The 13612-nt window shown below is 34.2% G+C and overlaps 1 protein-coding gene across 3 annotated transcripts in view; it reads left to right on the top strand.

The window, feature by feature from the left end:
* The window catches only part of DDHD1 (DDHD domain containing 1), an 81501-nt gene that overhangs the window by 19899 nt on the left and 47990 nt on the right, over positions 1–13612 (top strand). For 2 of the 3 annotated variants that reach the window (XM_069464928.1, XM_069464927.1), the window contains exon 2: positions 8180–8353. In XM_069464928.1, the coding sequence (XP_069321029.1) occupies positions 8180–8353 (174 nt within the window). Of the gene's footprint in view, positions 1–8179; positions 8354–8988; positions 9010–13612 lie in introns of all 3 variants that reach the window. The other variant, XM_069464929.1, reaches the window with a different exon arrangement.

Raw genomic sequence — 13612 nt, 5'->3', positions numbered from 1 at the left:
CGAGTAGTTGGGACTATAGGTGCGTGTCACCACACCCAACTATTTTCTTTTTTAATTTTTTTGGAGACAGGTCTCACTAATGTTGGCCAGGCTGGTCTCAAACTCCTGGCCACAAGCAATCCTCCTGCCTCAGCCTCCTGAGTAGCTGGGACTACAAGCATGAGCCACCTCACCTGGCCTATCATTTTTATATTCAGGCACTATTCAGGATTTTCAGTATCACGAATAGCATACAAACCATTCTGTTAAAGTCAAGCAGGGCTTAGTGATAGGCATAAAGAAGGTCTGCTATCATCTTAAAATAATAAAAAATTTGAAGGTTCCACAAATTATACTAGTACAGATGACAGATACTGTAAAGACTATTTCACATGTTACTTATACAAATGAGAATAGAAAACCTTAATAGTAGATGAGGTAGATGTTTTGATAAGCAGATTGATAGGTAAATTATTAGTAATATAAAATAAAAGATAAATGTATTGAATATCATAGACATTGAAAAGCATAGTCACCATAGATGATGGTTTTATTTATGGTAAAGAAATCACTTGAGAAAAGAGATGTTTTAACAGATTTTGACATAGCAATGAATTTTACATAGCTCTGTGTTGTACTAACCTGTATAACTTCTCATCTGAGAGTGATACAGATTACCAGTAAACAAAGTTAACAGTAGAGACATAGACAATGTTTAGTATATCCTCTGTGGTCAAAACCCATTCAGTCCTGTGCTCCCACTGGGACATCTGTAGCTTCCCCAACAAAGCTCCCTTTCGTAATAAATTAAAGTGTCAACTAGAAAAGTAAAATTATATTTAGCCCATTCAGCTTACTAAGGAAAATGTTAAATGCTTTAGAAAGTTTTCTGTGTTTTTAGGTTGTAGAGTTAGCTTAATTATCACAATACTACATTTCAATAACTAAGGTATTATTGCGTTAGATTAATTTTAATTAGGGTGTCAAGAAATTATATCTGAATAACTGAAACTTTGTTTTACTATAAAATGGATTTTCATTCAGTGTATATTAAGCATCAAAGTGAAAAATTCTTAGATTGGCTGTCTAATGTGCTTTTTTTTGGTAATATATTTAAAAATAATTACCAAAATACCAAGATCCCTAGTCTCTCCTTGGTAATGCTTAACAGCTTTTGCATGACCTATATGGGAAAGTCAAAGTCCGTAGTGCACAAGTCCCAAGAGAATCAGCTGCTTCTTGGCTTTCTAATTCAGAAAGAGCCCGGATGCCTTTGCTGCAGCACCTAACTATGAGGAAGAAAGGAGAGTCATTATCACCATTACCTACCCAAGCCTAGCTACTGTTAAAAAGATACACATATTTATGGGATATAGTTTTTGCCCTGTTGGAGAAATACACGGCTGTTGGCCTGAATTATAACTTAGAATGTGTTTTTCTATAAGAAAACATTATGAAGTATGGTTTGGTGGAAATAGCACATTAATATGTTAGGTATTTAATAGTTTAAATGGCGCTCAGACCTTAGCCACCATTTATAGCATTAATTCCATGAGAAATATATTCAGAGTTCCCAGATAGTTAAGTTTACAACAAACCTTAAGAATGAACAACAGCATTTCCTTAATTTTCCACCTCTTTCTTTTCTATCCTCTTTGTCTCTCATACCTCCTTCCCCTTTTCTTGTGTCTTCTACTTTCCTTATTTCTAATCCTTGCTGATTTCTTCTCTCTTTTTTTTTTTTTTTTTTTCCTTGAAACAGAGTCTTGCTCTTTTTGCCCTGATTAGAGTGCCGTGGCATCAGCCTAGCTCACAGCAACCTCAAACTCCTGGGCTCAAGCGATCCTCCTGCCTCAGCCTCCCGAGTAGTAGCTGGGACTACAGGCATGTGCCACCATGCCTGGCAAATTTTTTCTGTATATTTGTAGTTGTCTGGCTAATTTCTTTCTGTATTTTTAGTAGAGATGGGGTCTTACTCTTGCTCAGGCTGGTCTCGAATCCTGAGCTCAAACGATCCGCCCACCTCGGCCTCCCAGAGTGTTAGGATTACAGGCATGAGCCACCACGCCAGGTCTGATTTCTTCTCTTAAATACCAATACCCCACCATTCCTATTTTCCCTTGCTCTGTGACTTCCTTCCTCTTTAAGTCAAGTATGGTCTGGTTTGCCCTGTAAGTTTCCACAGCAGTGAAGTGTAGGCATGCCTTGGACGCTAAGTAGGTAAGGCTGTAGGGGCATGGCTAAGCTGGAGGGAAAAGGCCCTTAAGGCTTCCTCTGTATGTATATATGTTGCAAAGTATAATGTGGATATAAATAGTTCTCAAAAACAGACCTTTAGAAATCTTATACATAGTTGCTCCCTTTGCCTCCTGTAAGTGTAACTTTTTATGCATAAATATCTGTATTGTAAATTTTTCCCTACCCACACCTAAGAGATCTGTTCAAGCATTTGCAGAAGTGAAATGTTCATAGTGGAAAATGGACCTTGGAATTATTTTCCAGTCAAGAAGAACCCATGCTCTCCTTTTGATTCTAATGAAGGCCATTCTTTGTTCATGGTTTGCCTAATAGTTATAATTAGGGTAATGACTTAGTTATTTTCTGATAGGCAGTTAGCAATGATAAGTGCTAGTCTTTACATTAAGTTTAAATTGACTTTAATGAATATTGTTATAAATTAAAAACAATATTTTGTTAATTTAGTTCCAACATATTCTTTATATTAACCCTGTGAAAAGTTTTCCTCTGGTCCCATTCTACATAGTTAAAGAACTATGCAGATGCGTCCAGATCTTGTCATTCTATAACTACAAAGTGAGATGTATTTAAAAACTGTATACATACAGGTGTATATCAGATAGTATTAGATACTTTTATACATAATAAAAAAAGCCAAAGTGACAGTGGCTTAACCACAAATGGGTATATTTCTCTCCACATTGAAGAAAGTATGCAAGAGCTATGTAGCAGCTCCACTGTAATAATCTATGTTATTCACAGAAGGAATAACCATCCTTTGTAAGTGACTTGGTCCAAAAGAGCTTCAAGAGCTCAAGACATATAGGTGGCAGGGAAGAAAGATGAAAAGGTCAAAAAGCTGTGTGACCCAGGAATTTCTGGTTTATTCTATTACCCAAACCCAATCACATGGCCAAACCTAGCTGTAAAGGAGATTAGGAGATTAGAAATAGTCTTTTAGCTATTTGAATTAGTATTCTGTTAGAAGGAATAGGGGAGAATGATAAAGGATGGTCATCTAGCAGTTCTTCTAAAATATGTGATATTTCTTTTTCCTGAATATAAAACTAATACATATGTATTATAAAAATGTCAAGTACTATAGAAATTTATAGTATAGAAACTGAAAGTTCCTTGTATTCCTGTCTCTCATAGATAACTTAGTAACAGCTTAGCATACATTCCTTCACTTTTTAATACATATGTCAATGTATGTTTTGCACAAAAATAGAATTACACTATATGTACATATACACACATATACATGTAGTACTGTAATTTATTTTTTCATTTTTATTCTAGATGATCTATGTCAATAAAAATAGACTGACTTCTTAATGTTACTCCACTATGGATGTTTTGTCCATTTATTGATATTTTTATTTATATGATGAATATTTTTTATGACCTATGTAACAAGCAACATTCCTCTGTTGATAGAAATTTAGCCCATATTTTGCTATTCTTTTGTTTCTATTATAACAGTGCTGGAGTAAACATCTTTATACTGTCTCTGAACATTTTAGTAAGAGTTTCTATAAAATACATTCTGGAAGTGCAATTGCTCTGTAAAAAGGTATCAGTGTTTTAGGTTTTAAAGGTAGCTCAGGGTTTCTCAACATCAACATTGTTGACACTTGGGGCCTTGTAGGTCTTTGTTGGGGAGAATGGGGGGAGGGAGGAGCTATCTTGTGTATTGTAGGATGTTTAGCAGCATTTTTGGCCTCTACCCGCTAAATACCAGTTGTGACAATCAAAAATGTCTTCAAACTGGCCAAATGTCCCTTAGGGACCAAAATCATTTAGTTGAGAACCACCACACTAGCCCTTCTCTCTTTTCCTCCTACCCTGCCTGGCAGGCAGGACCAGCCTGTCCTGGGGTGGGAGAGCCCAAGTTGGGTGAAGGCAACGTGTTCTCACAAGGAGAGCCGAGCATGGGATATTGGAGGCCAAGTGGGTTGATGGCTTAGTGTGAAGTATCAGAGCCTAGGCTGGTCATAGGAGAGTATCCAGATATGGGGGCAGCCTGGCTTGGGGTGTTCTAAGCTTGAGCTAGGCAAAAGAAGATATCCATGTTGGAGAGGTGAGGATGATCCAGTCCAAAAAAGCAGGTTCTACATGTATATGACTAAAGTACCATTTAGGGTGGTTTCCCAGCATTAGAGATGGAGATCCAGTCCCAACTTGATGATTTAATATCTATTACAGCATAGGAATTAGGAATTTATTGGCTGATGGCTCTACATTATTTAGAATCATTTTATTAATGGTAGAAGTATGTAGACCAAGAACATAGCTCACAGGTTTCTGATGTTTAACCTGCTAACACCTGGAAAGTACTTTAACCATTAAAATAATCCTGTGTTTCTAAGTGGCTCTAACAAACATAATGTTGAGCCAAAGAAACCAAATAAAATCATACTACATTGTGATTCCATTACATAAACTTTTAAAAAGTAAAACTTACCTGTAGTGCTAGAGGTTAGGATTGTGTTTACCCTTAGTAAGGAGGGAAGGGTTGTGTCTGGAAGGGAGAGGCAAAGTGGGGATTCTGTGGTGCTTTATTGGTCTGGCTGTAGTTACGCTTGTAAAAGCCATTTGGCTGGCTGCTTATGATTTGTGTGTTTCTCTGAACCTGTGTTATTCAGTGAAAAAGTTGACCCCTCAAAAAATCCCCTGTTGTTTCATCTCTAGAAAATAGTCAAGCTCTTTCTTCTGAATCAAAGGATAATTATCAGAAAATAGACTGTTAGTGGCTGGAGAGACTGCTGTAGCATAAACCAACTAAGCAGATTGGCAAGCACCACTCAAACTGAGGAAGGACCCTGTTTGGAGCACTAATGAAAAGTACTCAGGAAACCAAACTTACCAACCAGGGGGGTAATGCTGAATAAGGTATGCCTTGTTCGGCATCATTCAACACATATTTATTGAAATAACACTTTATGGTAGTTATTACCTGCATTAATACAACAGAAATATCTAAAATACAGTGGTTCAAAAGGTTAAAAATAAAGGATTGTGCAAAGATAACACAGGCAAATAGAAATAATATGAAATCAGGGTTGCAATCTTGCTAGACAAAGTAGAATCCAGGCAAAAAACCATTAAACATGATAGAGTACACTTACAATGTTAAAAGCTGTAATTCACAGTGATGTTATAATATTTTTTTGTGTCTGTGTACCAAATAACAGCACCTAAATTTACCAGAAATACACTATTTCTGGGATTTTATATCAGTATTTTGTATGACATTGGAAGTAACCAGAGCCTTGCATCAAACTTACCTTAACTCCTAGCCTACTAATTTTGGTTAGGATCTCAATTATTTAGATAGCTATTCATCTAAATATATCAGAATTGCTATAGCAGAATATAGGAGAATGCAAGAAGCAATAGAAACACAGAATAGGAAATTCTTAATACATCACAGTATAAATCTGATATGACAAGATGTTTCAAGATCATCTAGTACATTTTCTGTCCTAAACCTGGAGTTAGCCATTTTTTCAAAGTGGGAAATGATGTTTTCTTCTAGTGGGAAATGATATTTAAAAATCACAATCTTCATATTAGGAATCCTCACTTATACTTGGGTTGGTCTCTGTTTTTAGGCCTTTTCTAGCTAGGACATTTTTAAAAGAGGAAATACATCATTAATTCATGCTGACATTTCTAATTAAAATTTACAATCATAAGGATTTTATATCTTTGATTTTTGTATTTGTATCTCTTCTGTCTTTTGCTAAAAATCTGGTTTCCTAATGATATTAACAAAATTAATACATTCATCTTAACCCACAGTTTCAAATTAATAAAATATTATTAACACTGTGCTTATTGCAAAAGGTTTAAGATATGTTTGCGGTTCTTTTTATCCATAGGATATTTCCTAATATGTATGTACAAATGACTGTTATAAATTCATTTGAAATAATTTCTCTTTATGTGGTTAAACCACCAGCACGCTACATAATTAGATTCACTTATTTCATTTTGTTTTTTACTTTTAGGGTTTTGTTATTTTTATTTTTATTTATTTTTGCTTTATTTAAAAAAAAATTTTAAAGGATTTAAGATAGCTAACCATTGTGGTTTATTTTAAATAAATAACAACTAAAAGTCTGTTTCTAGGAACATTATTAGAGAAATGTTAAGTTATTCAAGAAAATTTTTCTTGAATTTTTTCTAAAATATGTGAAAATATTAATATTATAATATTACCATAATTAACAGTTTCATTTATTCCTGTATACTAACTAGTAGCCCATAACCTCCAAGGCAGCCATAAAAAGTACAACACACCACTACCACACTCAGTGTTTTTAAATACTATTTTTGGGATATTATATCAGTATTTTCTAAGACATTGGAAATCACCAGAACCTTGCATGAAACTTGTCTTAACGCCTTAGCCTACTAATTTTGGTTACTCAGGATCTCAATTTTATAGATAGCTACTCATCTACCTTTCTAATGCTAAAGTAAATTTAGGCATAATATTTAATATAAGTAAAATTATATGCTGTAGAAAATGATGTACTCTGCCTTGAAATTTGGATTTTAAAACTTTAAATGATTGTATTAGGTCATGAAAATCTGTTTTTGCAACAGCTAAATATTAGGTCATTAAATGTGAAATGTCTGATTTCAAATCAAAAGTATAGTTTATTATATCTCGAAGAAGCAGTACAATTAAAGTATGTGCCTAAACTATCGACACAGTTTTGCCATCATAATGGTAGCTTGTTTATGCCAACAGTGAAGAACCCTGGAGAGCCAGTGGTGATGAAATTGCAAAAGGCATTTTCCACAGCTTGTTGAGAATTGAATATTTTTCCTGGCAAGAAGTGATCCAAAGCCTGGAAGAAGTGGTAGTCACTTCTTCTGGTGAATGTGGTGGATGACAGAGAGTTTCCAAGTGCAGCTTCTTTAGTTTGAGCAACGTTGATTGTGCGCCATGTGGTCAAGCGCTGTCTTACAAGAGTATTAGCCTGTCTCTATTGACCAATCTCAGCTGCTTAATCATAAGCATCCTCATTTCATCCAATTGGTTGCAGTAGACATCCACTGTAATCGATAGAACAGATTTCATGAAGCTGTAGTGGATAATACCAGCAGTGGACCACCAAACAGACACCATTAACTTTTTTGGATGAATATTTGGTTTTGGACTGTGTTTCAGCACTTCATCTTTATCCAAGCATTGTGCCAAATGCTTGTGATTGTCAAAAAAATCCGTTTTTCATCACATAACAATAGGGTGTCGAAATGGTTTGCCTTTATGTCGTGACAGCAAAGAAAGGCAAGCTTTGAGACGATTCCTCTTCTGACGATTGTTTATGTGGAACCCATCTATCCAGCTTCTTTACCTCACCAATTTGTTTGAAATGGTCCAATATTGTTGGAATAGTAATGTCAGACCTACTGCTAATTGACCCATAGGTTGAGATGGATTTGCTTCCACTACAGCTTTCATCTCATCATTATCCACCGTGGTTTCAGGTTGCCCACGTGGCTCATTTTCAAAATTAAAATCACTAGAACGGAACTTCTCAAACCATCGACATACCATGCGTTCGTTAGCCACGTCCTTCCCAAACCCTTCATTGATATTTCGAGCTGTCTGTGCTGTACTGGTTCCACAAAGAAACTCATATTTGAAAATAACACGAATTTTTGACTTATCCATGGTTTCACAAAAATTGCTCTAAAAAAAATTTGAAAGATAATAACAAGCCAAAACATGCATTTGAAAGACTGAGGATGTACCTTCACAATAAAAATAAAACAATAAGTATCCAAGTGAAAATGAAATGTCAGAGATATCAACTGTCAAATTTAGTACTTAAGGAAATTGGACATTTCATACTTATTAACCTAATACGAAATTGTAGGTACTATGTCTTTTTAGGAGGTTGAATCCTAAAATGTGTGACTCTGTGATTTCTCTTTTCAGAAGCTGATAAAATACCAGTAATGCGCGGACAGTGGTTTATTGATGGTACTTGGCAGCCTCTAGAAGAAGAAGAAAGTAATTTAATTGAGCAAGAACATCTCAGTTGTTTTAGGGGTCAGCAGATGCAGGAAAATTTTGATATTGAAGTGTCAAAATCCATAGATGGAAAAGATGGTAAGACCAATCAACATATTTAATATATTCTATAAACCAAATAAATTATCGATAAAATTTAGAGTAATTCATAAGTTTGACATAATAATTCAGGAGGGTTAGAATTTATAAAATTTGCTTTTTAAAAAATACTGTTCTAGAATTAAAAACTGCTATGAATTTCTGAACTATCTCAATTTTTATTTTACTTAATATGTATGTTCAATGGCATGACACTAACACAATTTACTATAAATGTACACATTGTTGTAATGTGTTCCCTGAATTAGTCCTTTTTGGTAGTTTTTTAGTTATCAAAGAAAGTTGAACTTACCAAAAAGTTCCTTGTCATTATATCAAAAGGACAGTTTTGTAATATTTTAATGTTGGTTCTTTTCCTGAAGTCAAAAAACAAAAAACTTTAATTACCTATGTATATCTCTTAGCTGTCTCCCTATTGATAACCATATCAATTTTTAATTTGAAATAATCTACTCCTTAGATTTCCTTATTCAGCATTTGGATATGCTTGCAATAGTTAAAAATATTGTATAATAGCCAAGATTGCCATGTTTTCATTACGTGTCTGAATCTTGAGTAAACTTCAAAATAATGCAGTGAAGTTAAAAATACTTCTATTGTTCCATTTACTGCAGGCAGTGGGATCAACTATTCTTGTGAGTATAACTGTATAGGCAGATTAGAATTTGTAGATTTCTCTACAGTTTTTTTCTATTAATAAAAGCGTTTCTTCATCCATGCTTGCCTTTATTTGGGAGGTTTCTTGGCAAGCCCTACCGAATCCAGAGAATTAAAATAAGAATGAAGTAATTTTTTTCCCCTTCCCCTCATAAAACAGCTCTAAAGCAGAAAAACCTCAGTATTGAGCAGGTAATTCACAGAATGCAGCTGGAAAAAAAAATGAATTACATGTTTATAAGTAATTGTTATAACATAATTAATGGCAAAACAGTAAGCTTTAAATAGGGGATTTTGTCTTCTCAGTAACATCCCACATTTTTTCCTCTCGTCTACTTTTTGCTCTCTTAATCTCTCTCTCAACATATGTATATACCCATTTATCACAAGCAAGGAAACTGTATAGGTTAGCTTATATCAAATTAAAATATCTTTTGTATCTGGTTGTTTAAAAGTCTATATAACTGAAGAGACTTGGGACTTCTGAATAAATTGGCAGTTAAATCTAAGAAATTTATATAATAATAGTTGTCTGTTATGTGCTAAATACCATACTCTAGGAGTTTTAAAAATACTATCTCATGTAGAGTCAAGTATGTCCTTATTTCACTGAGAAGTTCAGGATCAAAGTTCTTATATGTCAATGTATGAAGAGCAGTTCAGTATAAGAGCTGTAGCTACATTCCTACAGATTGCCATAGAATCAGGATATTTCAGTTTTCCTCAAAGTGCTTGTCAGGTGTGGGGACCAGCTGTCAGGTCCATGTTCTCTAGTTCTTGGTTCCCAATACTAAAGAACAGTTGCTGATACCAAGTCAACAGAGCAAATGAACAGACCAAGCAGATGGAAGCAAGCAAAGTGCCAAAGTTTATTAAAGCACTGTACATTCAGAAGAAGGAATGGGTCAACCGCCGTGAGTGGAAGAGACCCTGAGTTTAACAAGATTTCCCCTTTTATGCTGATTCCCTAATTTAATGTTAAGTGGAGGGTGCAATATTCATGACTTTTCTTGGAATGGATTGGAGAATTCCTGGAACTGGGAACACTCCCCATTTTTAACCTTGTAAGGCAATTTCTGGGGGTTACCATGGTATTTGTAAACTGTCATGGCGTGGGTGGATGTGATTTTTACTATGTTAATGAGGGTAGGTCACTTGAGGATACTGTCACCCTATTTGTACACATGTTCCAAAGAGCCTCTTTTGTGGCCTTGGTCATATCTCCACTTTGTGGCCTTTCTACCTCTTTTTGGTTGGTCAGTCCTTGGAGCTCTCGTATCACAGACCAAGCATCTGTTCAGTCCTTGGAAGCCCCCTTGACATGTCATCGGTTCTTTCTTGGAAGCCACCCTTCTGGTCAATTTGTTCCTTCTCTTGCAGACAGAGCATCTCTTAGTGCCATCTATTTCTCAGTGGAAACCCCCTAGACAACGCATTTTTTCTCCTTCGTTGTCCCAATCTCAGTGCCCAAATTTAACTAAGACTGATATAAGAACATGGTTTGTGTGGTAGATTTTTTTAGAATGTCTGTGAGTATGTGTGTATGTCAATTCTAGAGTATCAAACTGGGATATTATGGTGATATATTTTGTTATCTTTAAGGAAATACACTGGTAAAATTTTAATTTGTAATAATGGAAAATTGTTCAACTGTTAAAATACTTTTATGCTGTATTCTGTCAAAAATGATTCTTTGAGGTTCATTAGAAGAAAAAATTGATTTTTTATAATGTATTGTGGCATAGGTAAATATTTAGCATGTTTGTTATTGACAAAGATAAATTCAATTGAGCATATATACTTTTGTCACAATTTGCAATCATTTTATTTGTTATTTAGTATTATATCAAAATACATTTATATGTCAAGATGTGACATTTGACCTTGAAGATTATGAGAAATTTTGTGGTACATTTGAAAATTATAACTAGTTTTAAGGAAAGAATATTTACATTCAAAAAGCTACCATTATTGGGAAAATAACCTCAAACTTATATCCTCAAAGATTTAAAAATATAATATTTTGATTAATTTTGCTCTTCTAAGTTTGTGAAATTTTATATTTCTTTAGTTTGAAGGAGGGAAAATACCTTTTTCACCTAAATTTTCTCATGTATATATGATAAAGCCTTGCTTTATATTGTCAGGAGATTTGGAATGATAAGTACAGCACAACATAGTAGACAGTGAATATTATACATTTTGAAAAGATATTTGGAATATCCTTTGGATATTTGGAGAGAGTAGGTGATCACAGTACAGTGGAGTTATTCAAATATGGCTTTCCAGAAAAATCCCATTTAGTGACTAAAAACATTTTAAAATACTATATTCAAAGACTTATTAAGTTCTCTGGGGGATTTCAAAGAAATTAAAGAGTTCTTGCCTTCAGGCACATTAAAATGAATAATAATTCCTTTTTTCTTCTGACCTTGTTTGGTTAGGATAGCTGTTGACACAAATAGATTGGATGTATAGTCATCCTTTGGTATCCAATGTGGAATTGGTTCCAGGATGCCCCATGGATCCCAAAATCTGAGGATGCTCAAATTCCTTTTATATATGGTGTAATATTTACATATAACTTATGCACATCCTCCCATATACTTTAAATCATCTCTAGATTACTTGTAATACCTAATTTGATGTAAATACTATGCAAATAGTTGTATACTGTATTTTTTTAATTTGTATTATTTTTTATTGTTTTTTGTTAGTTTTTTGCCTGAATATTTTTGATTCATGGTTAGTTGAATCCACAAATAAGGAGTGCTGACTGTATTCAGTATTTTCCTCATCAATTTTCCTATTAATCTCAGAGTGAGCATTGAGTTAAAGAGACTAAAGGAAGTTTAGGACACTGTACAACTCTTTAGCATGCAAATAAAGATGACCCACCAAAAGATAATTATTTCTTGTGACTTATATACTTTAATCTAAATTTAGTTCTCTCTCAGAGTTAAAATGAAAATTGATTCTCTATTCACCTCACCCACTAGGCCAGGAAATGTTTATCTAGCAGTTTAACAAATGAAAGCCTATTGTTTAATTTGGGATGAATGATACAAATAAAATCAGGCCTTCAAATAAGTGATTTGGTAAATACTTAAATCCAGTACTAGATCGCTATTTCACTCATTTTACAATTTATCCAAGCACATGCAATAATCAGTAAAAAAAAGGTTGAACTGAATGGATTAGTGCTGCGCGTCACTCTGGTCAAAACATGTATAACCTCAATTCAATTGTGAAAAAACAAACTCATATTGAGGGCCATTCTACAAAATAAGTTACCAGTAGTCTTCAAAACGTCAAGGTCATGAAAGACAAGAAAAGACTGAGGAATTTGCCAAAGATTAGTGGGAACTAAGAAGACATGACAACAAAATGGAATATGGTATCCTGAATTGGACCCCAGAACAGAAAAAGTTATGAGTGGAAAAACTAGAGAAATATGAATAAAGCCTATATATTAGTTGATAGTATTATACCAACATTAATTTCTTAATTTTGATAAGTATACCTGTGCAAGATGCTAACATTAGGGGAGGCTCAGCCTGATCCATCTTCCCCTTTCCCAGTCCCATCTATCTTGTTGCTGCCCACAGGCCCCTTTCTTTGGAATTATGAACAAATCACAGTGACTTTGAGGGCCTGGGCAGTCTGGTGTTCATAATATCAACACTGCCCTTACTGCTGTTTGATACTTGTACCTATAGTATACTCCGTGTACTATTTTTGCTACTTTCTGTTGAGTTTAAAATTATTCCAAGATAAAAAGATTTTTTTTTAAAAAAGGCCAATAGAGGGATTAAAATGAAATACTAAAAAATAATTAACCTAACTAAAAGAAACCAGGAAAAGAAATGGAGAAACAAAAAACAGATGGGACAAAGAGAAAAACAAATAGAAACATGGTAGACCTAAATTGACCTGTATCAATAACTACAAATATATTTGTAAGTATAAGTCAATTAATACTCTGATTAAAAGGCAGAGATTGTCAGATTTGATAAGAATGCAAAACCTGACTATATACTGTCTGTAAGAGTCACACTGTCAGTATAAAGTCATAGATAGGTTGAAAGTAAAAGAATGGAATTTTTTACTGTTCAAGCTAATTTGGGGTGGTAGCACAGGTGTTGGTGGCACTGTAAGGATTTATGACACTTAACAATTTGGTGGGTAAAGTATGTATTCCTGTCACTGTTGCTGAATAAGAAAAATCCCATACTGTGAATATAGCATTTCAAAAGTCAATTAAAAAGATGGGGCAATTACAGGGGAAAGGGTTTGCTAATAACCTTTCTAACCAGCTTTTCTTTTCTTCTCTCTTTGGTAACTAAGAAGATTCCCAGCTTCTAGCTTTTAGTTACTATTTAATTTTTATAAATTTATCTAACTTTATTTCTTTGAGGTCCAAGGAAGATTGCCTGGAATTTTCTCATTATAGTTGGCAGGTTTGAGACATACAAGGCTGCTTCCCTGTGGTTGGAATTTTTCAAGTTGCCAGCTTTTATAAAAGGAAAGGTTATTAAGTTTTTCTATTCTAGAGAATAGTATGTCATTGTCATCTGCAAC

Source organism: Eulemur rufifrons, chromosome 2, assembly GCF_041146395.1.
Source record: "Eulemur rufifrons isolate Redbay chromosome 2, OSU_ERuf_1, whole genome shotgun sequence".
NCBI lineage: Eukaryota > Metazoa > Chordata > Mammalia > Primates > Lemuridae > Eulemur > Eulemur rufifrons.
Note: the sequence above shows the minus strand (reverse complement) of the source record. Positions and strands in the feature narration are given on the sequence as shown.